We start from the raw sequence: 25,690 nt of genomic DNA on the forward strand, positions 1-25,690 counted from the left end.
AACATGTGAAATTTAACTGATTCATCAATAGGCATCGATTGGCATTTTTTTTAAATAAGCAAAATAAGAATAGGTTTAATGTTGTTTTTTTCCAAATAATGAATAATTGATCGTTAAATCTGCCAGTTATTGAATAAGGAAAGTGCTTGCAATTTGTAACTCTACTTTTCATTATACATGTAACATCCTAAATTACACATTGAGAAAGATTTTGATCATTTGGGTTCCCAGAAGCCAATGCAAATGGATAAAATCTTTACAATTATTGTCCATTATTATTACATTCAATGACATTTGTTAATAAAAATAAAAAAAACATATATAGGAACGTGCTTGTTGCAGGGAAGATTTATTTCTATTTGACAAAAAGGGCAGTAGCACTGTTGTAAGTGATAAAGCTTAATAAAGAGATTGAATTTTCTTTGGGCCGAGTGAATAAATTTGCATTCATTCTGGGTTAATGTGAATATGATCTGCCTGTTAAAAAATGTGAATAATGGACCTCTTCAAACCACGCATCAAGATTTAACCTGCTGTGATCACTACAAGGAGCCTGTGAAGGTCAAAGGTCACATGCATCCATGAATTCTTCAACTGAGGGTGTAGGAGTAATGGAGGATCCCGCCTTTCTCCAGGTAGCAGTCATACTCGTGGGTCCCCGGCTTGAGCTGTCTCTGACAAACCCCCACCAGGTCATCGAAGAGATAGTCACTGTCATGAACCTCCAGCCTCAGCACGTCGTTCTCCTTGGCCATGAAGTGAGTGAACTCCTCCTCCCACCAGGGGTTTGGGTTGTTGTTGCGAACAGATGTTTCACCCAGAGACGTGCTGCTACAGAACACCTTGACATAACCGTCGGTGATTCCCAGGATGTTGGCGGGCAGGTCGCTGGCCCGCAGGTTAAACAGTCTCAGCTGGGCTTCAGCCACCGTCAGAACGCACAGGAGGAGCCACAGGAGGAGGGGACGACTGGAGGCCATGGCTTCACTGGAGGCTGTGGAGGAGGAACAGCAGCATTTTAATTTGTGGATGTAGATTTAGGGGTCGTTTACACGACAACAATTCTTGCATGAGACTTTAAACTTTTGTTGCATTTTGGCATTTCATTCACATGACAACTGCATTTTGGGGGGCCTGAGATTGCAAACTTTTGAAACCGGGTTTCAGATTGTGATCTTTTGAAAAGAAAAAAAAAACCAACTTTGCATGTAGTTTATTGAATATGTATATATATATATATATATATATATATATATATATATATATATATATATATATCATCTAAAAACATAGTGGCATCATCACAAAAACCTCACATTTAAAGTGTTAAAATTCTTAATATTAATGAATATTCCTCATATGGATAGGACATATAGTACATTATATTAAAATCACAACTGCAAAGACACTACACAGAGGATAGTGCAACATGTTGAACTGTCCTCCTGATTCCTTGAAAAAAGCTGCTCAGACAAACCTTACAGCACCTGTAATAACTCACTGAGTCCTCAGCTGTCAGGGAGAAGTTTATCTTCTTCAAATAAAGAGTGTGAACATTTAGTGTGATAACAGCTGGCTTTGTTTGGACTCTTACTCCTTATCTAACTCTGTGTTATCTCTTATCAGTGTGGACACTTCCTTCAGCCTGTGACCTATTTGTTTCAGACCCACTGTCCATTTAAAAAAATGCAATGCAATGAGAGAAACAATGGCGAATATAGGGTAAAAATAGGGGATACATGTAGTTTATTGCCATTAAATATTAATGAATTCATTTTATAAAAAATATGGGATGACCTGATGGTGATCATAATATTGTTATTAACCCTTAGGGCCTGACTGATATTGGGCCCTAAGGGTTAACCAACACCAATATCATAAATATCAAATATCCATTAATTTTATTTATTTTTTGTTTATTTTTTAGAATTTTAACCCTTTAAATGCCAGGTTTTTGTCACGATGGCACACACACACACACACACACACAAACACACACACACACACACAAACACACACACACTACGTGCAAAGTAGATTATTATTATTTTGAATTATTATCACAGCCTGGGATATGTCAATGATTAGCAGCAACAATAGCACATTTTTTGCACTTAACAGTATGGATGCAACAATTTAGTTTCCAAAGTGTATTTTAGACTTAGTGTAGGAGCGGAGCTGAAAATTCCAAGATTAAATAAAAATACACAATCTTGCCAGATTTATGCCATATGCATGAACACAGCCAAAATTATACAAAAAAATGAAGAATGAAAAGCACGTAAAATGCACCAAACTAAGGGTTAAAATAGCTCGATCGGGGGGGATGAAGAGCAGAGATGCTTCTTGACAAACACACAGAAGAAAACTAAGGATAAATTTAAAGAAATGAAAGTGGAAAATACAAACACTAAAGTTGGATATGAAATCTTACCTGTGGCACTGATGGCTTGTCTCTCACCATGATGTGTGCTGTTCCAGATGTTTTAAAGGAGAGCAAACGTCATCAGCTTCCTCTCACCCTCCCACAGCGCACTCACAACACAACCTGCTGCACTCTCAGCATTAAGCAACACAATAGAACTAGAATGTAGGTGTTGGGATGTGTTGGGTTGTTTGGCCTGTTGGTTTCCCTATCCAACAGTTTCTGGTCTCTATGCCGGATTATTGTCTAAATAAAATGGAGCTGTGATATTAATTACACCTGTGTTGTTCCCGTTTTGACATATTATTGTCAGCAATCTGTTGTGTAGATCGTCCGGCAATCTTCTCCTCCACCTTGGCGAAGTGTCCTTGGGCAAGATACACAACTCCAAATTGCTTGTGATGGCTATTTCATCGATTATGTATGAAAAGTAGCAGGTGGCACCTTGTTCGGTAGCCTTGAGTCAACCACCAGTGTATGAATGTATGCGTGAATGGGTTAATGTGACTTTAATGTGAAAGTGCTTTGAGTGTTCAAACAACTAGAATCGTGCAGTGCACAATATACAAGTGCAGGTTCATTTAATTTATGGCTGCATGATATGAAAAAAAAATCTTATTCCAATTATTTTGACAGATACTGCAAAATGAGGTGCAAGAATTATAATGCATTTGCATTTTTTTTCTCATAAAGGCCTTTAATTAACTATTTGAAACCTTGACACCAAAGTTAGATTTCCTGAAAAAAGGGGGGCAAAAAGGCATAGAGGGACTTGGCAAGAAATGTCCTGCAGAGTGCAAGAAATTCGTAGATTTAGATTGAAATAGAAATAGAAATTGGACATGTTAATTAATCTATATTTATAATTACCATAAATATATACAAACCCCAATTCCAATAAAGTTGGGACGTTGTGTAAAACGTAAATAAAAACAGAATACAATGATTTGCAAATCCTTGTCAACCTATATTCAATTGAATACACTACAAAGACAAGATATTTAATGTTCAAACTGATAAACTTTATTGTTTTTTTGCAAATATTCACTCATTTTGAATTTGATGCCTGCAACGCGTTCCAAAAAAGCTGGGACAGGGGCATGTTTACCACTGTGTTACATCACCTTTCCTTTTAACACACTCAATAAGAATTTGGGAACTGAGCACACTAATTGTTGAAGCTATGTAGGTGGCGTTTTTTCCCAGTCTTGCTTGATGTATGACTTCAGTTGCTCAACAGTCCGAGATCTCCGTTGTTGTATTTTGTGCTTCATGATGCGCCACACATTTGATGGGAGACAGGTCTGGACTGCAGGCAGGCCAGTCTAGTACCTACACTCTTTTACTACGGAGCCCGATGTTGTAACACGTGCAGAATGTGGCTTGGCATTGTCTTGCTGAAATAAGCAGGGACGTCCCTGAAAAAGATGTACAAGCACATATGTTGCTCCAAAACCTGTATGTACCTTTCAGCATTAATGGTGCTTTCACAGATGTGCAAGTTACCTTGCACTGATAACAATCTGGATGGGCCTTTTCCTCTTTGGCCCAGAGGGCAAGATGTCCCTGATCTCCAAAGACAATTTGAAATGTGGACTTGTCAGACCACAGCACACTTTTCCATTTTGCGTCAGTCCAGCTCAGATGAGCTCGGGCCCAGAGAAGCCGGCGGCCTTTTTGGGTGTTGTTGATATATGGCTTGTGCTTTGCATGGTAGACTTTTAACTTGCACATGTAGGTGTTGTGACCGGGTTGTTCCAGTTTCAGAGGGTTAACTAAACTAACTGTAACTACAAACCTACAAACAGAGTTGTTGTTAAGGTGTGCTGATATTAAAATCATGTGGTTTAAATTGTAAAATAAGTTGGTGTATTTAAAAAAAAACGACTCCTCCCCTCAAAGATTTGGTTGTTGTCTTTCCACAAATAACTTGTTGGGTTTGATGTTGAGATGTTGCATCATCCTCACTGAAAGCAAGTGTGAAAATTTGCGTCCGTTACAGCTGGACTTGTTTGGACTGTCTTTCCCTCCAGTTTTCCCTCCAGAAATGAGTTTATATAATGAGTGCATCAATAAGACATGGCATTCCCCAAAACGACTTTGAGATTAAATCAGTCACTGAGGTTGATGAGAAACAAAGCACTGAAAGAGTAACTAAATTTGAATTTGTTTTATTAGGTAAATGAATAGGCATGTGAAGGACACGGGGCCGATTTTCTTATTCAGGTCCTTCAAGCTGTGCGGCTGCAGCAGTGACTGAGCCTCCATGCTGCCCTGTGAAGCAGCTAATAGAGTCCAACTTGGCCAGAGAGACGCAGTTTGACAGCTTTATTGATTGTCCACCTGGACACAATAAAAATGTCTTCACGGTGGAAAAGAATTGTCTGAGTCCTTTCTTCTACTTGGGTTCACTGTCCCCTGCAAATTCAAAGTATGATCAGTGCTTTAAAAGTAACTGGAGGGTGTAAAGATGTGACAGATCAGACCAGTGGAGTTGAATATGTCCTACCAGGTTTGTGCAGGGAGCCGATCTTGTTGGCGCCTTGGTTCTCTCCGCAGATGGGAGCTTTAAAATGAACGGACGGGCTGCCGACCCTGTCAGAGCTGGACTCTGACTCGATGCCACTATCCGTACTGTCCCTGGCCAGGTCCTTTCCACCCTCAGCCTTCAGAGGGTTGGTGGTCTTGTTTTCCACAGACTGGGGGCTACATAAACACAAACACACAGAGTCAGCGTTGGTCCATATTAAAATCAAAAGAGGGCAGAGTCTAAATATCACCCACTCACATTTTAAAGCAGTAAGACCCAGCACAGACTAAACCAGAGTGACTGAGAGCTTTTGGGGTTGCAAAAAGTTGCAAGAAAATTACCTGAATTAGCCTGGAAAAAAGGACAAACATTTTATTAAAATTAAAAAATAAATAATAGTATTTTCTCTGTAATTTAATTTTAAATAAGGGAGTATAAGCAGAAACATATTCTTGATATTTTTTAAGTCATCTGATTATATTCTAAAACTTCCTCTCTCTCTCGCTCTCTCTCTCTGTCTATTTAAGCTACATTTTAGGTCATTTTGTCTTCTTGCCATCATTTTGTGCAAATTGTGGGATATTTAATGCCAAATTGCTGATTGCCTTTTTCTCCCACATTTTTAAAAGAAACCACTGTTCAAAGGTTTAAAAACCTGTGAAAAGTATCTGAACACTGTACAAGAAAACTGATGCCCAACCAGGTTTTAAAGGATTAACTTTAAAAAAAAAGTGTACTTTTACTTCTGTATTTTAGCAGTTTGTAATAGCAGTTTGATAAAATAATATCCAAATCTAGAATGATATCTCAAATCATAATCACAATATTGTTATATCTCAAAGCCCTACTAGTAACTGTAAGGACATTTATAATAAAATAACGTGGAGTAAAAACTGTGTCTTCCTCTGAATTGTAGTAGCATGGAAGTATAATGTAGCATAAAATAGAAATACTCAAGTACAAGTATGTCATATTTTTACTTCATCCTGCAGTAAGTGTCTTCAGTTTTGTTTTTGGGCCACTTGGGGGCAGCAGAAACACATTGTTTTTGATATGGCAAACTAGTCACTATATTTGCACATCCAGCAGTTATGGAGGAACATTATCAAGTCAAGTCATGTTTATGTTCAGTTGATGAATCTGAATCCAATATTTACTCTCTGTTAGCTCCCCTGAGGAAAATATATGGCTCCCTGCTAGCTAAATGCTCCCCTATATTTACCAGTTTGACTCTTACTGTGCACGTCTGCAGTTTGGTGTTGAGCAGGTAGCGTATAAAACTGCCTGCTGCGGCCAAAAGCACACTCAGTCAGCGGTGAGAGTGAACCATAACAGTAAAGTTGTGCTCTTTTACTTAGTAGCCAGAAGAGTGATATTACCTGTTGGAGCACCTGTGGTTTGTGGCTTTGTCCCTCTGCATGGTTTTGGCTGGCAGAACTGAGACTTCCAGCAACACCCTTCTGATACGTCTACAGGAGGATTCACATGAATGAGAGTTTCCACATGTGAGCAAAAATGCATGCACTTAACGAATATTGTTGTTCAGTTAGAAAAAAGCACAGCCAAGAGTCTGCTCGAAGTTGGGAGTACATGTTTCAAACTGATGCCACAACAATATGTCCTTAATACCTGCCAAAACAAACAAACAAACAAACAAACAAACAAACAAACAAACAAACAAAAATCTAAATCATTACCACCTTTGACAAGCCGTGGGCTTTGCAGGCTACCAAAGTATATGCTCACTTTAGTGATTATACTCAAATTGCACTCTTTTTATGACTGGTTTCTGAAGACATGTATGCCAAGAATAATCCTTAATCCTTGTTAGCAATATTTACTTGTTTGTACATCCAGCTGTTATGAAGCAACTTTTTCATTAATTTGGAGTCATGTTTATGTGCAGTTGATGAATCTAAACCTAATGTTCACTCCTTTAGCTCCACTGAGGGAAATATGTGGCTCCCTAGCAGATAAATGCTCACGAGTTTGACACCAACTGTGTGCGTCTGCTGTTTGGTGCTGAGCAGGTAGCGTACAGAACTGCCTGTTGTGGCTGAAAGTTATGTTTTGTGAGCAGTGAGAGTGAACCATAACAGTTAAGTCGTGGGCTAGACAGCTAAACAATGAGCTGAAACTGATGATAGATGTCTGTGAAGTTTAGGGGAGTTGTTTTAGAGCTTTTTTTTCTCCGTTATCTGAGGGGTTAATGTCCAGAGTAAATGTCTTATCTGATGGTCGTCCCACTTTATGGTCTCCTTAGCTGGGAGAATTGGGACTTCTGGCAACACCCTTCTGGTACATCTACAGGAGGGTTCACATGAATGACAGGTTCTACAGGTTAGCAAAGAGGCATGCACTTGAGGAATGTCGTTGTTCAGATACAATAAGCAGAGCCAGAAGTCTGTTCAGAGTCCAGAGCAAATGTTTAAACTGATGGGACATATGTGACATATTATATGTCCTTTATACCCCACTCATCACCCCACAATCTCACATTTTTAGGTGGTCCACCAGCAAACCCATTTTAGGAGAAAGGCCCCTGAATTATACAAGGACATATGTACAAAAGGAAAGACAAAACTGAGAAAAAAAGTATATTGTAATAGTCAGATGCTTCAAGTAACATAATATTGGCATAATATTGCAGTCTGACGAAAAATTATGCCACAACATGCATAAGGTCATTATTAGGGGATAGCAATAAGGAAAGTGCAATGTTAGCTTGTTAGAAAGCACCTATACCTATTTCATTCATGCTTGTCTTTTCACTATCCTATCCTTAGACATAACTATTCCTCACATTTTATTAACTGAGGACAATAAGCAGTTACAGCTAATGAATGAATGTATGTTACAAATCAACAAAAGGTAGACACAAACAAAACAAAGACTATTTACTAAGATCTAGTGTTTAGTCACTGAGTAATTGCTGACTGCATAAACTTCACACAGGTCTACATTTCAAGACCTGAGCATATTTTGAACATGCAACTTCAACTATTTAACTTTTTAAATTCTCAAGTTGTTGTTACTAATATTGACAGGTTGTTGTTTTGTAAAATGCAACAAATTCAATATCCTACATACATCTATTGGCTACATGTAGTCAAAGGTAACTACATTTAGCTAACTGGTGCCACTGAATAAGGACTTGGAAGACAGCCCATCTCAGTAATTTATGAAAGGTTTTAGGTTTATAATTTTCAGAAACGTTGTTGTAAGCCGTTGCCAGTCATGGAGCTCTTAGAATCATCCGAAATTGTCTTCCCCATATAGTGCCACTGGTTTAAAGAAGTGCATTTAGCCTGATGTTTCATTTGTAAATTATTTTTATCATCCATCTTTTTCTCGCCAATTAAAACTTCAAATAACAAATTACTTTGTGCTCTAGTCTATTTATTCGTAGATCATTAAATTAATCTACAAATAAATGTATTAATGACTATTGTAATTGTTCAGTTAGTTATTCATTAATAAAATGCTTTGTAGGCTACTTTTTCCGTGACACAGTCGGTCCTCTATATCAAGTGACCCGTAGTTTCCAGCTCAGAAAACTGGTTTTCAGTCATACAAAAGCAGAAAGCACATCTACATGCTCTGATTTATCTCCGCTCCATACCTCTAATTATTCATAACATATCCATACTATTCCATTTCGTGAAACATTTTGCAGCCTGCCCTTTATTGTGAAGTTTGATGCATTTCCGTGTAAAAGTGTCACATTAATCTGATTTGAAAAGCTCCGAGTAATTGCAATGTAGTTTCTTTTAATAAAGTCAGTTTTTTAAACTATGAATCTATGAGGCACCTATACCTCCCACAGGAGCAGCCCACTCCCACCGCATCACCTCCTCAGTGAGAGTAGTGGCGAGATTGGACGTCCTCGCTCTGGCCATGCCCCAATTACTGCCGTCGCCTAGGAAACGGGGCGTGGATATTGCCCTCGTGAAGCAGGTGACCGACGTGATTGGCTGAAGTGTCGGATGATGTAGTAGCGTGCCATCGTTCCATCGGTCCCAGAGAGGTACAGAGGAGCCACTCGGTGTGTCGCTGAGACCGGCTTTCTGTGCTTCACATCAGGAGGCTGGCCCCGAGTCACCATCACACCACTCTCTCAATAATCATACTCCTACCGGCTCAAGGTAAGTTTATGTCATGTCTTAAATTTAATATCGCTTTTATGTCATGTCAGTAAATAAAAGCCTGTAGGCAACACTGAAGGGACGCCTAAAGTAGACTGTCAGCGTAGGATAAAGCCGTTACAAAGCCGCTCCGCGAACGAGTCCAGCGGACACTGATAATAGATAGACCGGCTGTGACCCGCTCCAGACACCGCCGAGCAGTGTTCGGTAAACGTCTTTTCTTAGTAATATATTTAAATGAACGGCGGGCTGTTTAACTATGATGGCGTTATGAGGCATTCATTGGTGATACTAACATTTGGCGTTATAATGGAGTTCCTCTTTACAATATAACCTACGTAACTGACGTAGTTAAAAATGTAACCTATATCTAAAGAAGCCTAACTAACAAATTCAGATACGAAGCTACAGAAGAAAAACTCTTGTTAATTAAGTCTACATTCAAGAAATGTACCAATTAAGAGTTCCACATTTAAATTCTCTGGTGAAAATTTTTCTTTTATCAAATTGGTTTAGATTTAGCTTCTAGTTATTTTATTCAAAGGCCTAACGTTACTCATGTTTGAAATTATTTCCTGCTATAGCTAGATGTCTGTTTTGGCTTGCTACTTCTGACCCAAAGGGACACAGAAAACTCAAGAGTGACCTTTTTTATTTCAATATATACATAATTAAAAGGACAAAATGTAGGTATAAATGAATCACAGGAACAAATCAAATCAAGTGTTAAGCTGAGTGGCGCCTTCTTCTTGCATGGAGAATACGTAGAGCCTGACTTGGTACTCACTTTAGCCGACAGGCATATTTATTTGAACAAAAACCGACAGGCTTCATCATCAACATTTCCCGGCTAACGCAGACGGCACTCTGCTCTCTGCACTCTCGTATAGACGCACCAGTGATACGCTCTACGTGATGACGTCACATGTAAACATGCCGTAAGACCTTAAACAAAACAGTAACATGACAGGTGTCCTAACACACTGAGTAAGGGCGTCAACAAATATTAATAATGATATTTAACATCAAGTCTTATGTAACATTCAGACAGTGCTGGACCTAGCATACACTGCACCCCAGGCAAGCTTCTCCTGATAATAATAATAATTATTAATAATTATATAATTATTACTATTAACCTATAGTAGGGTTTCTTTTGAGTGTGGAGTGAGTCGCCACTCTAGTGTGCTATTCAGGTTTTGGGTGTAATCTGTAATGTAAATGATGCAGTTAAAATATGTTTAAAATAACACATTTAAATGAAAGCCCACATACAGTGCAACTTGGCGAATAATCAACAATAACACTTAACCAAAAAAAAACTATTAAAAGAATACTGTATGTGCAAATGTACCATGTTCATCTTTTTTTTTCTTCTTTCTGCACTCCACCCCCGGTGGCTTTTGCTTTGCTTTTCATTTTCTCTTACTGCAATGCTTTCCACATAGCCTGCATTCCTCTCCACTATTTCTGTTATGTCCACTTTTTTGAGAGCCAGCAGAATGGCGCCTTTCAAGCTTTTAGGATCTATACCTTTTAAATGGATTATTATTATTAATATGAATGTATTAACATGAATTGCAGCTAATTTTAACTACACATAGTTGGGTGGTTTAAACAATAATGTCATATTTTACAAGATGATTGTATATTTTGTTTGAGAGTGCTTAATCTGTAAAGCAGGTGATAACCGCAGCTGTCAGATGAATGAAGTACATTTTTTCCTTTGAGCTTGAATTTTGGAGCTGAAGTGTGAAATAGGATAATCTGGAAACAGTCAAGTAAATAATAAACATCATGCCCTTTATTAATGTTCATGTCCATATGTTTCTCATGATCACTGACATGAACTGCTCCCACTGTGGATGCGTTTGTTTCTTTCCCTCATCTGTGCAGTGCACAGCTCCTCCCCGCTTACATTACTCTCCTTGTGTCATTTGGTAGCTCCGTTGCACCATGCTGACCCGTCTGTTCCGATTGCACGGCCTCCTGGTGGCCTCCCACCCCTGGGAGGTGATCGTTGGCACAGTCACCCTCACCATCTGTATGATGTCCATGAACATGTTCACCGGCAATGACCAGATCTGTGGCTGGAACTTCGACTGCCCCAAAACAGAGGAAGTGAGTAAACGAATGAGATGAGTGAGAATATGTCAGTTATCCATAGTGGATCCACCACATATTATAAAGTAGGCTATCAACCTCATTCGAAACAGCCTCAGGACAGTAAGTGAATACTTTAAGTTGCCACACAGCTCTGCATAGTGTGCTTAGCTCAATTAAAAATTAATTTGCATTGTCATGACCAGTAGTTATGGATCTTATAATGCAATTTTAGCAGCGTTCCAGCTGTAAGTCAGTTGACTACTTTGCTTCAGACCTAAAAATTTCAACAACAACTGGATGGACTGCCATGAAACATGGAACAGACATTCACATGTCCACTTTTCTTTGGCAATCCCTGAATTCTCATCTGGCACCTTACATGGTGGTATAAAGAGAACTGGATACAGCATTGGAAGCATTATGGAGGTTGTTCAGTGGCACATAAAGCCAAAGAAACTTGATTTTTATGATATGAAATGACCCAGATCCTCTGCATTGTTTAGCGCTTTGCTAACTTAAATGGGGATGAAATTATTTAATTGTGCTGCACACTGTCTTAAAAACACCATCAGACTAAATAGATCAAATTATGATAGCGAAGCATCACATGACAGACATGGAAGTCATAATTCCATGTTTGGACAATTTTAATAATTGGTTTCAGTGCTGTTTTTTGGGGCTGGCACCATAACACGTACTGGTGTGTTCCCCGGTTAGCTGGCAAAGACTCCAGAAGTTAGTGCTCCCGACCAAGTAATTTATACATAGGGGCCTACATATTAGGGGTCGACAGATTATCAGTCTGGCCGGTTATCGGGCCAATATTTGGCATTTTGCCGATTATCTGTATCTGCGTTTTATTTTAATGATCACTGATCATCACACTCAACCAGCACCAGAAAAAGCAGTCTGCAATCCATGTAAAGAAAGTGCCAGCATGGGAGGAACTTTTACTTTGTTTAACCTCACGGAGCCGTTTTTATTTATTCATTATTCATTTAAATTTTACTTAACTTTTTTGTAAAAAAAAAAGTTGCAGGGAACTTGCTGTATATGATGTTGAAAGGTTTACTTTGGATTCAACATTTGCTAAAGGCATTTAATTACAGTTTTGTGTTGGAGTTTGTCATATTCCAAATTCTAAATTTTGACAGAAATATTTTCATTATTATTGTAAATGCAAATGGGTTTCAAATATCGGCTTTTGGTCTCATTAAGTAATAATAATAGGTATTAGTGTCAGCCCTAAAAAACAATATATTGATAGACCCCTTCTATATATGCAAAATCTGTACATTTAGCACACAGACATGAGTGGTGTTAATCTGAACATCTAGCACTAAGCAAGAAAGGGAATAAGGAGATTTCCCAAAATGCCCAAGTATTTCTTTCATTACATTGAGGATTATCCCTTATTTTATTATCCATTTCTAATGAGTATCTATGACCATTGATCAGATTTTCTTTTCTCTTTACAGCAAATTCTGAGTAGTGATATCATCATCCTGACCATCACACGCTGCATCGCCATTGTCTATATTTACTTCCAGTTCCAGAACTTGAGACAACTGGGGTCCAAATATATTTTAGGTAAAATATTGACGGGTGCATAAGTAGTTTACAAGATGCCATAGTTGCTCTAGAGGTAGTGCATTTTTTGACCAAACTAGCTAAATAAAGCTCAAATTCAGCTCATCTGCTCTCTTGCAGGCATTGCTGGCCTCTTCACCATCTTCTCCAGCTTCGTATTCAGCACAGTGGTCATTCATTTTCTTGATAAAGAGCTCACAGGCCTCAAGTAAGGACACACTCTGCACAATATTTTTTCTTACCAGTATCTCTATTCAGAACTCAAGCTGATGGTTCTGTCATGTCTTCCAGTGAGGCTTTGCCATTCTTCCTGCTTCTCATCGACCTCTCCAAAGCATGCGCTCTCGCTAAGTTCGCCTTAAGCTCCAGTTCTCAGGTATGATGAAAGATTCACTCATCATACTACGACATAACATAAAAATCCAACAGCTGCCCTGACTTTTATATTGTACTATAATGTTTTCAGGATGAAGTGAGGGACAACATTGCTCGTGGCATGGCAGTACTGGGACCTACCTTCACTCTGGATGCTCTGGTGGAGTGCTTAGTGATCGGAGTGGGAACCATGTCAGGTACTTGCTGCTCTTTGGAGTTTTCCTTGTGTCATTGCATCATGACATTAGTGGGCAGGTTTTCATTACAGATTTGCGCACAATTTAAGCAATATTTTCTAAATGTCAATAAAACTAAATTGCGAGATGACTGCATTTCCACTGAGTGATGTTCTGCGACTTCTTTCACGATAACATTCCAAGAAGCATGGTGATGGATGTTCAAAACATTAGCAGCTTTATTTCTATTGCAGCCACCACACTAGCCGTCATTATTTCCAATCCAAGACCACGTAGGTGGAAGTAGGGGTAAGATGTAGGGAAGAGGCCCTTTCCTCTCCCTCATTTGTTCTAAGTTGCAGATTGATTGGTCTTGGCTGTTTTCGAAAAATGTTGTAACTTTAGGCAGTAATTCTCTGTGTTGAGGTGAAAAAGTTAGGAGTGACAGCAGACTTTATAAGCCAACCTCTAATGTCTGGAACAGCTATGTTTTTACCTCATAAATTATACAAACTCATGTATTGTCCTAGCCTTTACCCTGACACCAAGCAGATTATCTGACCATAGCTGTCAAAATGGTATGTCCATCTAATCAGACAATTAAGCAAGTTATGGCCAGTTTGTCTTTTCTTTCCTTTCTGATTTCAGTAATTCTGGTGATATAGTGACCATTTCTCATGTGAGTCGTAAATGCCTGAGTGTCTATCTTGTGTCTTTCAGGTGTGCGGCAGTTGGAAATCATGTGCTGCTTCGGCTGCATGTCCGTCTTGGCCAACTACTTTGTGTTCATGACTTTCTTCCCTGCGTGCGTCTCACTTGTGCTGGAGGTACGGGTACAGTCTTACATTGTATGTGTGTGTACGTGTGTGCTAATGTCAGTTTGATTGATGGTATTGTGTGTTTTTGCTGGCGTAGCTGTCCCGTGAGAGTCAGGAGGGCCATCCTATCTGGCAGCTGAGCCACTTCTCCAGAGTGATGGAGGAGGAGGAGGACAACAAACCCAATCCTGTGACGCAGAGAGTCAAAATGATCATGGTAAAACCTCACTCGCTTTCTGCGTTTCTTTGCTTTTATTTGAACTCGAGTGTGATTTCTGATCTCTGCTCTGTGGACAGTCTCTGGGCCTGGTGATGGTTCACGCCCACAGCCGCTGGATCGCTGAGCCCCTGTCCTTCAACACCACAGTGGGGATCCCACAGGTGGGCATGGAGCTGGACAACCTCTCTCCCAGGAGGATTGAGCCAGAGACACCACTCTGGCACTTCTACCTCACCAGGTGAGGCTTATGATATGTTTGCTTTTTACTCTATGCCCTTTTATTTGAGCAGCATCACATCATGCATAGAGAATTGGTAAATACACTAATAACTGTTTAATGATCTTATATTTGAACTACTTTATTCCACTGAAACGCTTTGCAAATTTGAAAGGTGCTAAATCACACTCATTTCCTAAGGTTTACATGTAAAATTGATATTTTATATAGAATAGAAATAAAAATGTATTGGCTACATTTAGCTGTCCCTGCTTACCAGCAGTGTCTTCAATACATTATTAAATATTGACTAATGATCGCCAAATATTAACTTCTGCCATGTGTACCATTGCCATGGTAGTTTCAGTGCCAAAATAGTGTCTGTATAAACAGGACAGTTGACAAGAAGGGCATGATGTTTTGATGCCGTGTAATGCGTGCAACTCCATCCGTCAAAATTTTTTTTCAAAATTTAGACAAATTAATAAAAAGTGCAAAGAAAATTACTTGAAAGCTAGTTTTAAAAAGGTGGGGTTTCATAAAATGATTTTTTTTAAAAATAGGGAAAAATATCCAGAAAACTATATTTATAATTATTCTAATATGATGAATTAAAATTTTGGTTACAGAGAAAAATTTATACACAATTAATTTTTGAAATTTTCTGCACTTTTTGAGTCATTTTCTCTGTTAATATGTGCATTTTTACGATTCAAGCCACTTTTCCACAGACTTCAAGACAAGGGGCCAAAAAAAACCCAACTAAAATGCCAACCATTTTGGCATTGTTTCTGAAATGGAAACTAACAATTGTTCTCCATGCCCCCTGCAGGATGATAACCATGGACATCGAGCAGGTCATCTGTCTGGCCTTGGCCCTGCTGCTGGCCATCAAGTACATCTTCTTTGAGCAGGTCGAGATGGAGTCTACTCTGTCACTGAAGAACCCCATCACTATGTCTGCCCCCACCGTGACCCCACGACGGTCTGCTGAGACCTGCTGCAGGAAGGAGCTGTGCACACCCCGCCCTCTCGCCCCTGCCCAGAGCGTGGCTGCCCCGCCACCTGCCAACCAGACTGAGAAAGGTGTGTCTGCGTGGTGATGATGCTGTATCAGACGAACTTGTGTAGCACAGTGGTATACAACTCCACCTTGTTTCCCCAGAGGAGGTTATCCGGCCCCTTTCTGCCCCGCCCGCTGATCCCCAGCCAAAGAGCTTCTTTGTGGTGGGGGAGGAAGACGAGAGGCTCAAGTCTGAAACTGAACAGCCTAGCCTTCCTCAGAAGCCCAGAGACCTGGACGAATGTGTGGCCATCCTCAATAACCCAGAGGTAAAAACAAAAATTACATACAAACCCATAAAACCTCCCTTTCATAGCTCATAACTCCTCCTCTCAGGTTTATGAGTACTGACATCACCTCGTCCGAGCTCCCACAGGTGTCTGTTTCCATCATGGAGCCATGTCGCAGTAATAAGCCTGCAGGCTTTGAGTCAGTTGTGTGATTTAACTGCAGTGTAATGAGCTTAGTCACTCTGCTCTCTCTTCGAGGCTGAACCAATTAGAGCATGACGCCAGTAGAAAAGACACTTGCACTGATTCCTCTGGCTCTGTGTGGGCTCACATCTACTTAACGCTCCAATTTCTCAGACAGGAAGTATTGCTGCACATCACAGGCAGGTCGTGGTTCCATTGCTGCATGAATCTCCCACACAGTGCTAGACACTATGCATTGGAAAAGATTTCACATGGACAAATAATGAACTGTGCACAAGAGACTCGTGGTTATGGCAACACAAGATATAAACATTGATAGCATCCTCCTTAGCTGAGCTTTAAGGTTAGTTAGCTCACTAGTGCTAGGTGAGCTAGCAGTAGATACACGGTGATATGGTAGGCAGGTTTAGTTTGGTAGAATGAAAATAGTTCCTACAAACTGCTTACTTACCATGGATGGGTTACTGAACAGCCCTACCATGCACAGGACCCCCTGGCTTCACCTGTGTCACCAAATTTAACACCTACCGACCGGCAAGACTTAAAATAACTTCAAAGTACACAAAAGACTTCAAAATGACACAAAACAACTATGAAAAGAGCACAAAGAGATGCAAAGGAAAAAGAAGCAATTAAGCACAGAGACACAAAATGACCAAAAACTGCATAAAATTACCCCAAAGACACATTGCTGTCGGGTTTTTCAAATGCATGTTTTTGGCACTTTGAGCACCACAAGCTGCCATCTAGTTCCATTGTAATGGAGAGAAGGCAGACATCTCAACACACAAAATGTCCAACACACTGCATCTCACACCAAAACTATATAGACTGATATAGATAGAAAAATATATTTCTGATTTTGGGGTGAACTGACCCTTTAAGTTAATGCTAAGCTATATACACAGCTATCAAAGCAGGATGATCACTTTCAGTCTGCAGTCAGTCAGGAGGAAGATGTCACCTGCAGTGAGTCAAGATAACAGCGACAGTCATGATTGGCTCCCCCAGCAAGTAGCTATAAACATGTCTGTTGAAAACACTAGTTAAATGGAAGTTATAATCTGTTCTATCTATGTATTTATGTATCTATATATGTACCTCTCTCTCTCTAAGTCACTGCTTGGTTTTGTCTCTTGTAGCTGGGGGCTCGTTTCCTGAGTGATGCTGAGGTGATGCGGCTCGTCAACTCCAAACACATCCCTGCATACAAACTGGAGGCCATGATGGAGAGACCAGAGAGAGGAGTGGCCATAAGGAGACAGATGATATCTGCCAAACTTCCCTCTCCCTCTGCCCTGTCCACCCTGCCTTACACCGACTACGACTACTCCAAGGTGAACACACACACACACACACACACACACACACACACACACACACACACACACACACACAAACTGAGAACAAACTGCCGTCCTCTCTATGACCCTCTGCTTCCTCTTTTACATGCTCATCAGAATTTGTCTCTATTTTCCAGGTGATGGGCACCTGCTGTGAGAATGTGATTGGCTACATGCCCGTACCAGTAGGTGTGGCTGGACCACTGCATCTGGATGGGAAGCAGTTCCAGGTTCCCATGGCGACCACAGAGGGCTGCTTGGTTGCCAGCACCAACCGCGGTTGTCGAGCAATCGCTGTGAGTGTCAGTTATGTGTGATAGGATCCTAAAGGACAAGTACTAGAGTGGACAAAATATTTGAAACAGTCAATAATGAACAACTGCGAACAAACTTGTGTTAACATGTCTCTGTCTCTGATTGTGCTGTAGCTTGGAGGCGGAGCCAGCTGCCGTATCCTGGCTGACAGCATGACTCGAGGACCCGTGGTAAGGCTGCCCACTGCCTGCCAGGCTGCTGAGGTCAAGGCCTGGCTAGAAAGTGCCGACGGTTTCCAGGCCATCAAAGAGGCCTTCGACAACACTAGCAGGTAAAACTCCAAACCTGAGATGGGAAGACCTTGAATTTTAAGCACGGGATCAGTTTCTGTTGTGTGTCTACATGTGTGAAAGAGGCTATGGTTTCTGTGGGCAGGTTTGCTCGGCTCCAGAAGCTGCTGGTTGGTCTTGCTGGAAGAAATCTCTACATCCGCTTCCATTCCAAGACTGGAGACGCCATGGGGATGAATATGATTTCTAAGGTAACTGTTTTATAATGGCTGTGTACATGTAGAGACTAACGTCCTGGCGTCCTCCAGGGCCTTGTCTAAAGGATATTTGGTATGCCTGCAGGGTACAGAGCAGGCTCTGAGCAGGCTGCAGCAGGACTTCCCAGAGCTGCAGGTGGTGGCTGTCAGTGGAAACTACTGCACCGACAAGAAACCAGCCGCCATCAACTGGATCGAAGGCCGGGGCAAGTCTGCTGTGTGTGAGGCCACCATCCCCGCTAAAGTGGTCAGAGAGGTATGAGAGCCAGCGCTGAGACTGCAGCTTACTGCTGTCGAACTTATTTTCATTTACTGGCATTAACCCTTTGAAACCTGAACAAATGAGATTATGTTCTTTCAAAGGCATGGGAGGAAGAGAGGCAGGCCAAAAAATTTGCAAAAAAAATTACCAAAAGAAAATAAGCAACTTAAAAGAAGTAGTAGAAGAAGTAATAAACAAAAACAAACATGAAATGATCTTAAGAATTTCCAGACATTTTTCCTTAGTTTTTTGATCATATCAAATAATTCCCACAAAGTTTAATGAACGAACAGATTAAATCATTTGCGGACAGCCAAGTCTGTGATTCAACCCTTTAAAATGTGTTAGCAGTTTACACTTGATTTTTGATGTGATTTTAGGTAACTTGACTTTGTATTGTGTGAGCAACTGAAAGAGAAAGAGTATTTAAGTTAAGTATTTGGTCTGTCTAATCACATTTCATATGAGTTCTTTTAGCCTGTGGTGTAAGTTAAATCATCCATCTTATGTTAACCTTATATCAGCAACTCATGTGGACTCCTTGTTGCTGTGCTGCAGGTGTTGAAAACGACGACAGAAGCTCTGGTGGAGGTGAACATCAGTAAGAACCTGGTGGGCTCGGCCATGGCAGGCAGCATCGGTGGATTCAATGCACACGCAGCCAACCTGGTGGCTGCCATCTACATCGCCTGTGGACAGGTAAAGGAGCTCTGTGCAACTATTGTGCGTGGGTTTATTTCAGTGTGTCCTTGTGTTGTGTTAATGTATGTTGCTGTGTGTGTATGTGTGTCCCCTCCAGGATCCCGCCCAGTCAGTAGGCAGCAGTAACTGCATCACCCTGATGGAGGCGTCAGGACCGACAGGAGAGGACTTATACATCAGCTGCACCATGCCCTCTATAGAGCTCGGCACTGTGGGAGGAGGCACCAACCTGCCCCCTCAGCAAGCCTGCCTCCAGGTACACACACACAGACACACACACATATATTTCAGGTGACTGCAGGCAAATGAAAAATAACTGCTGTGAGAATTCATGTAATGAACGCTCATTCTGCTGTGTGTGTGCAGATGCTGGGTGTGCAGGGAGCCAGTCAGGATTGTCCAGGGGAGAATGCGCGGCAGCTGGCCAGGGTTGTGTGTGCCACCGTGCTGGCGGGAGAGCTCTCACTGATGGCAGCTCTGGCTGCCGGCCACCTGGTCAAGAGTCACATGACACACAACAGGTGAGAGAAAGCAACCCTCTTTTACAGCTTTACAGCAGGGTTCATTTTAGTCTGTCAGATTCACTGACACAGCTTCATATACTTTGAAACCTGGACAACACATTTCTTGTACTGCGGTCAAACGTAATGAACCTCAAAATCTGAGCAAATTGGCTTGCTTTTATTTGAAAACATGGGAAAAAAGAAAATGAGTAACTTGGCAAGAACTGTTCTGCAAATTGCAAGAAATTAGTAGATTTTGAAGTAATTTTAAAGAAGTTAGGGAAAATGTAACTATATTTATAATGGTCATAATTATAACTTTAAAACTATTTTACAGAATTAATATTATTTTTCATCACTTTTTTAATTTAATTTCCTTTTTTGTGTCTTTTTTTTACTTTTTCTTTTGTTTCTTTTTTTCTATTTTCAGGTAGTTTCCTTGTACTTTTTAGGTTTTTTGTTATTCATTGCTCTTTACCTAAGTTAAAAAAAACCCCAAAAAAACATCAAGCCAATTTCCTGAGGTCTCAAAGGGTTAAATTTACATGCACCAAATATTTTTTCCCCTTACTATTTGGTATATATGTCCTTCTTACTTTGTCATCACTTTTGCTGACTCTGACCAAAAGAAATTCAGCATCAACCACTGCAACATTTTCGTTTTTTGTAACGGTTAAAATATAAGGGAAAATGTGTATCAGAGTTTCAAAATGAATGAAGACACCTATGAGCAATGAAACTAATTCATATTAAATATGGTCATATGCAGCGTTGGGGTCTATACTCAAAAAAGTAATGTAGTACTGTACTCAATTACTCCCAGTAGAAAGTAATTTCTTTCACTATTTGTAACATGACTTTTGCTTCACTCTGCAACATTATTGGATATGCACTGCCATTTAGCTAATTGCCAGATAACAAGATCATTTTAAACCCTTCATATGTCGATGAATCAGCACAAAACAAGGCTCAGGAGAATCAAGACGACGCTGCAGGAGACTATACTGCTGCCTTCACATGCTCCTCGGAAATATCGCACTTCCCAGTTGTGCAGTTGTAATTATGATATGCACGCATTCAAGTGCTCTGGTCAGAAAAAATCAACAAACATGGATGCTAGAAGTGAAAATATTGTTTTTTCGTGGCTGATGTTTTACCAAAAACACGTAGCACAGAGCTCCTTTGTGCTTAAGTGGCAGAAGGACGCACATAGAATGTGCATCAGGTATGTAGCTGATGTTTTAATTCGCTTATAAACTTAAATAATATTATAATTAGCTAATATTTGCTTAGCTAGCTTCAGGTCCTGTACTTATCAATATTGTAACAATAATGTTGGCTAGCTAAGTTACCGTTGTTACCAGTCTTAGTATACTGGCCTGGTATGTTTTATAGTTCAAAGTTTGCTTACTTGTGACAGCTAATGGATGCATATACTAAAATATGCAACTACTAAAGTAAATGATAGCTACCAGGAAAAAAATAACCAAATATAGAATTTTTTTAACATCAGTTGTTGAGACAGTTTTCATGCTTCCGCCATTTTTGCTGCCTGCAAACGTTACAACTCTGCAACTCGGGTATTATCGAAATTTCCCAATTGCCCACTCATAATTACGACTTTGGAGGACTGTTAATGTGCTTGTAACTCGTAAATACGATATTTCCGAAGAGCACTTGAATGTAGCACAAGTGCCTCAAAAACAAAACTACACCAATATATAAAACATTATAAAAGAGGTTATGCACTGCCAGGTAGAATTATTATTTGCATCGAAATAATAAATTAATAGGCTCAAATTTTAAAAAACAATAAAAGAGACTGGACTTTCCAACACTATTAGATGATGACTAACTTTTTTAAAAAAAAGGAAGACGCCAACTGCATTTAGCAGGCAAAACACAAACAAACAAACTCTCCCTCATTAAAACGGCAGCTTTATAGTAGATTGGTCACATCACACTGGCCTCACTTATTTAAAACAACAGCATTGTTTTTGAAGGAGCACATATATATAAATACATTTTACTCCGCAGATCCAAGGTGAACCTACAGGAGACTCCAGGAACGTGTACAAACAAAGCCTCCTGAGAGCCACAGAGCAGCCTGGCCTCCTGCGGTGAGCCCGGGTTACTGAATGGAGCACTGAACCCAGGAACATATGGACAATATGAAAGGGACTCATCATTCACCGAGACCTCAGACGTCTTTCAAGTGCTTTCAAAGAGACACTGAAGTGTCTTCTAACCAATCTCTATGCTGGATATGGAACGCTAATCAGACTTTTATTTGGGAGTATATTTGTTTAATGTATCTGTCTGTGTTTATGGGTCAGCTAAGAGCACTTCATTACTGACTGTTTTTTATTTTAAGAATGCTGTCAGACCTTTGGGACATTTTTGGTATCAAATGAAATATTTCTGCTGTCCTGTTGCCAAATGGAGGACTGTGAACACGGACACAATGAATGTTGAATGTGTGTGGCAACTTAAAAGCTATGCTGCTCACTACAGCTCTGTTTCATCTGATGTCCTCACTAGGGCACTTTGTGGCGCGACCAAGGACACACACTGTCAGTTATGTACTGCGAGGCAGATTGGAGTCCTGGTTCAGCCACAAGACAAAAAGATGAAACATGACTGACATCAGGAATGAATAAATGAATATATGAATGACTGATAATCTGGACATAAGAGGCACTTAAAAAACTTAGGGCCATATCTGCAAAAGGACTGAGTTGCTTTTGTGGCTGCTAAACCTGTGCAAATAAAGGAAAAGATCTGCGCAATCCGCACAGCACGCGCAAAGGCTGAAATGCACGCAAACTGCAGACAGCGTCCTGGCTTTACCTGTTCCTTTTGCATGCCTGCAAATGATGGAATATTGAAAATTTTCAGCACAAAATTGCCCCTTTTCTAGGCAAATAAGCCTCATTGCAGTTACCTTCTATTTCACAAACACCAACACTAATTGCAGCAGGCAGTTACAGTGGAACCATTTAATGCTACTGAGACATGTTAATTAAACAGACGCAGTTTCTCTCGTTTCAAAGCTGGTCTCTGCAAGACTTTGTGCTTTCTGCAGTTTTCAGTATGTATCAATGTGGGTTCCGAAATATGGAGAAAAGCTTGACACACTGGGAAAAGATCCGTGTACTCAATTAAATGCTAAAGGAAGGCAAAATGTGCTCAGCTGCCATATCATTGGTGTAAATTCTTTTGTGGACAGGGTGCTAAAAATGGGGCAAATCACCAGTTCTAATTCTTCGCAAATCATGGTGCTGTTAGTGGGTGCAAATCATTATTTGTGGATCCGGCCCATAGACTGCAAGCCTCACTGAAAGGCTAAGCTCAACTTGAGGATAAATAAAGAAGTCTTCAGGTGCCAGTACTGCTGATGTGATCATGCAACAAATCATTAGTCCATTTCTGTTTGGAATACGCTGTATCATTACCATAAAGGAACAGAACCAATGGCCTCACTCACCTCTTCATTTCTAGCACCAAAGAAAATGACTATGAGGGACAGTGTTTACTACAGAAATGTGTGTGTGTTACTGCAACACACACACAGTCACAGCAGAGTTATGGTGTCAGTGTGCAGGGATGCAGTTTGAGTCTGCATTGTAAAGTGCAACAGCGTGCACTGCTGCTGCTTCAGGTGTAATGTACTGCAGACGTGCTGCGGATTAAATAAATTCAATGGCAGAGAGTCTTCCTGTTGCACCAGGAGATTGCAGATATTTTGGATATATTTTGTAATAAATACAAGCAGACTTTACAATGACAGATTGTACTGTTTTCATTAATGCTTTGCCATGATGCACGAGTTGGAATATGTGATATTTGCAATTAAAATATAAAGTTTTTCATCTAAAAAGATGAATTTCAGTATACTTATTTTTTCAGTCTTCCTAAGTGTTCAGAATTTCAAAAAAAGATTCAGGTAGTTTAAATATAAATTTAAAGAAATACACAAATAGACAATCCTAGTGCTGATTGTCTATTATCACTAGTATGTGAATATTTATTTGGGGCAGCTGTGGCTCAGAGGTATAGCGGGTTGTCCTCTAATCGGAAGGTCAGTGGTTCAATCCCCAACTCTTCCAGGCAACATGCCAAAGTATCCTTGGGCAAGATACTGAACCCAAAATTGCTCCTGATGCTGCGTCATCAGGGTGTGAGTGCATGTGGCACCTTGTACGGTAGCCTCAGCCACCAGTGTGTGAATGTGTGTGTGAATGGGTGAATGTGACACGTAGTGTGGAAGCGCTTTGAGTGGTCGAAAAAACTAGAAAAGTGCTATACAAGTGCAGTCCATGTACCGTTTAAATGATAATATGAATAATGTGCTGAGTGTGTAAAATGTGTAATATATAACACAAAATATAAAACTAGTATGCAAGTTTTAAAAAAATATAAATATGTGTGCAATGAACAACAGAGATATACATAAGTAAGAATAACAATAGGAATATATACACTATGTGTCACATGTTAAATATAGCCTACATTCAGAGTTGGGGGACTATTGCACATTCAAATAACTGCACAGAGAAAAAGAATTTAAAAGAAAAAAAATCCTAAATATATTTTTGCACACAAACACAAACTACAGACTCATATATACACAATGAGAAAGTGAGACATGGGGGCATAATTGGTGTGTGTGTATGGTTTATTTTTGGTCCATGTCATGGTTAATGTTGCTCTGCTCACAGTTCATTCTCTGCTGCTTCATCTTGTTCGTGTTTGTAGTTTCACAACTTCTGTTAGTTTTGCTTAATCAAACTCTTCCTTTATAATTGGTATTATATTGTGTGTTTTAATTAATCCACAACAAATGACAAACTGTTCGCATTTACATTGATCAAACTTGTGTGTGGGTGTGACTTTTAGAATCAGTCTGTCTGACAAACTTGTCCTGCTCTGAGCTCTCCAGTTGACCTCATGAGGAGTTCTTCAGCACAGATCAATGTCATCAATGAGTGACGGCTGCAGGTCAGTGAAAGTTTCATTCCTAATCAGATTACATGGCTTTACCTGTCTCCCCTGCTCCCCACATCATCCTGTCCAATGGATCTCCTCAGCAGAGATCCTCCACTGATCTGTCAGTGCTCGGCCCTCACCAGAGAAGCTACCAGCCAATCAGGGCAGAGCCCAGCACATCTCACCAGCTGAGAGAGGACTGATTGGCTAACCCCCTGGTAGGACGGCTGCTGAGTCATGAATAATTTAAACTGTGAGCAGGTCTGCCATTTGGATGTGAGAACACACACTTATCTAGTCTCCTCTTTAACCCTTTGAAAACTGGGCAAATTGGCTTGATGGGAAGAAAGCAACCAGCAATAAAGGAAGAAATAACCCCAAACTTAGAAAGAAATTAGAAAAGTAAAATTACCTGAAAATCTGCCAAAACTAAACTCAACTAAACTAAATGTAATGTAACAAAACAAAACAAACAAAAAAGAAAAAGTTATAATAAAAAATAAAAAAAATAATTGGATAAAAATGGATATTTGCTTCATTTAAACCTTTGGAACCTGAAAAAAAATGTTTGACTTCTTTTAAAAATGTGGAAAAAAGGAAATGGCGAAAAATTGGCAAGAAATTAAAAAATAAATAGGACAAAGTGACAAGAAGATGACTTGAAAAAAACTGTGGGGAGACAGACAATTTTCTTGTAATGTTTTTTTAACTAATTTCTCACAAATTTGGGGGGCCATTTAATTGCTCCTTTCCTTCTTAGCGTGCTTTTGAAAGAAATCAACCCAATTTTCTTAGGTTTCAAAGGGTTAAAAATCAACAAAAAACAGAATACATGTTGTTTGTGAGGAACTGGATAGGCGGAGAAACAGTGAAATGAGCAGCTCTTAGTAATCAGCAGGAGGGGACTGACACAATAAGTATTTTTTAAAACACTTTTTTATAGAGATTTTTCAGTTTATCAAACAAGACATTAACATAAACTATAATCTC

At 39.9% G+C, this 25,690-nt stretch overlaps 2 protein-coding genes and 1 long non-coding RNA gene across 3 annotated transcripts; 1 reads left to right on the forward strand and 2 right to left on the reverse strand.

Moving 5' to 3' along the window:
* Positions 1-333: 333 nt before the first annotated feature.
* On the reverse strand, positions 334-2,543 carry LOC121966808 (perforin-1-like). The gene is made up of 2 exons (XM_088077200.1): positions 2,435-2,543; positions 334-994 (listed from the first exon to the last, which is right to left on the reverse strand). The coding sequence occupies exon 2, from the start codon at positions 978-980 to the stop codon at positions 591-593; it is 390 nt and encodes a 129-aa protein (XP_087933326.1). The 5' UTR covers positions 981-994; positions 2,435-2,543; the 3' UTR covers positions 334-590.
* A 130-nt stretch (positions 2,544-2,673) lies between these two features.
* LOC148189824 (uncharacterized) lies at positions 2,674-6,420 on the reverse strand. Its single transcript, XR_015776503.1, has 3 exons — positions 6,335-6,420; positions 4,935-5,131; positions 2,674-4,843 (listed from the first exon to the last, which is right to left on the reverse strand). It is a non-coding gene; the product is annotated as an uncharacterized LOC148189824 (long non-coding RNA).
* A 2,526-nt stretch (positions 6,421-8,946) lies between these two features.
* On the forward strand, positions 8,947-23,498 carry hmgcra (3-hydroxy-3-methylglutaryl-CoA reductase a). Its single transcript, XM_042488801.2, has 20 exons — positions 8,947-9,100; positions 11,045-11,221; positions 12,685-12,796; positions 12,917-13,004; positions 13,088-13,172; positions 13,263-13,368; positions 14,068-14,174; positions 14,263-14,382; positions 14,463-14,623; positions 15,435-15,688; positions 15,768-15,934; positions 17,242-17,436; positions 17,580-17,738; positions 17,871-18,028; positions 18,133-18,238; positions 18,330-18,500; positions 19,065-19,205; positions 19,306-19,464; positions 19,575-19,729; positions 21,749-23,498. The coding sequence occupies exons 2-20, from the start codon at positions 11,057-11,059 to the stop codon at positions 21,801-21,803; spliced, it is 2,664 nt and encodes an 887-aa protein (XP_042344735.1). The 5' UTR covers positions 8,947-9,100; positions 11,045-11,056; the 3' UTR covers positions 21,804-23,498.
* The last annotated feature ends 2,192 nt before the right edge of the window (positions 23,499-25,690 follow it).

Source organism: Plectropomus leopardus, chromosome 4, assembly GCF_026936395.1.
Source record: "Plectropomus leopardus strain MGB_pleo_1.0 chromosome 4, ASM2693639v1, whole genome shotgun sequence".
Taxonomy (NCBI): Eukaryota; Metazoa; Chordata; class Actinopteri; order Perciformes; family Serranidae; genus Plectropomus; species Plectropomus leopardus.

What these genes read in the sequence shown, in the direction of transcription:
- hmgcra (XM_042488801.2), top strand. Translation starts at nt 11,057, where the DNA reads ATGCTGACCCGTCTGTTCCGATTGCACGGCCTCCTGGTGGCCTCCCAC. An exon ending in CCTTAAGCTCCAGTTCTCAG is followed by an intron (nt 13,173 to 13,262) that starts GTATGATGAAAG and finishes TAATGTTTTCAG; the next exon opens with GATGAAGTGAGGGACAACAT. An exon ending in TGGCACTTCTACCTCACCAG is followed by an intron (nt 14,624 to 15,434) that starts GTGAGGCTTATG and finishes TGCCCCCTGCAG; the next exon opens with GATGATAACCATGGACATCG.
- LOC121966808 (XM_088077200.1), bottom strand. Translation starts at nt 980, where the DNA reads ATGGCCTCCAGTCGTCCCCTCCTCCTGTGGCTCCTCCTGTGCGTTCTG.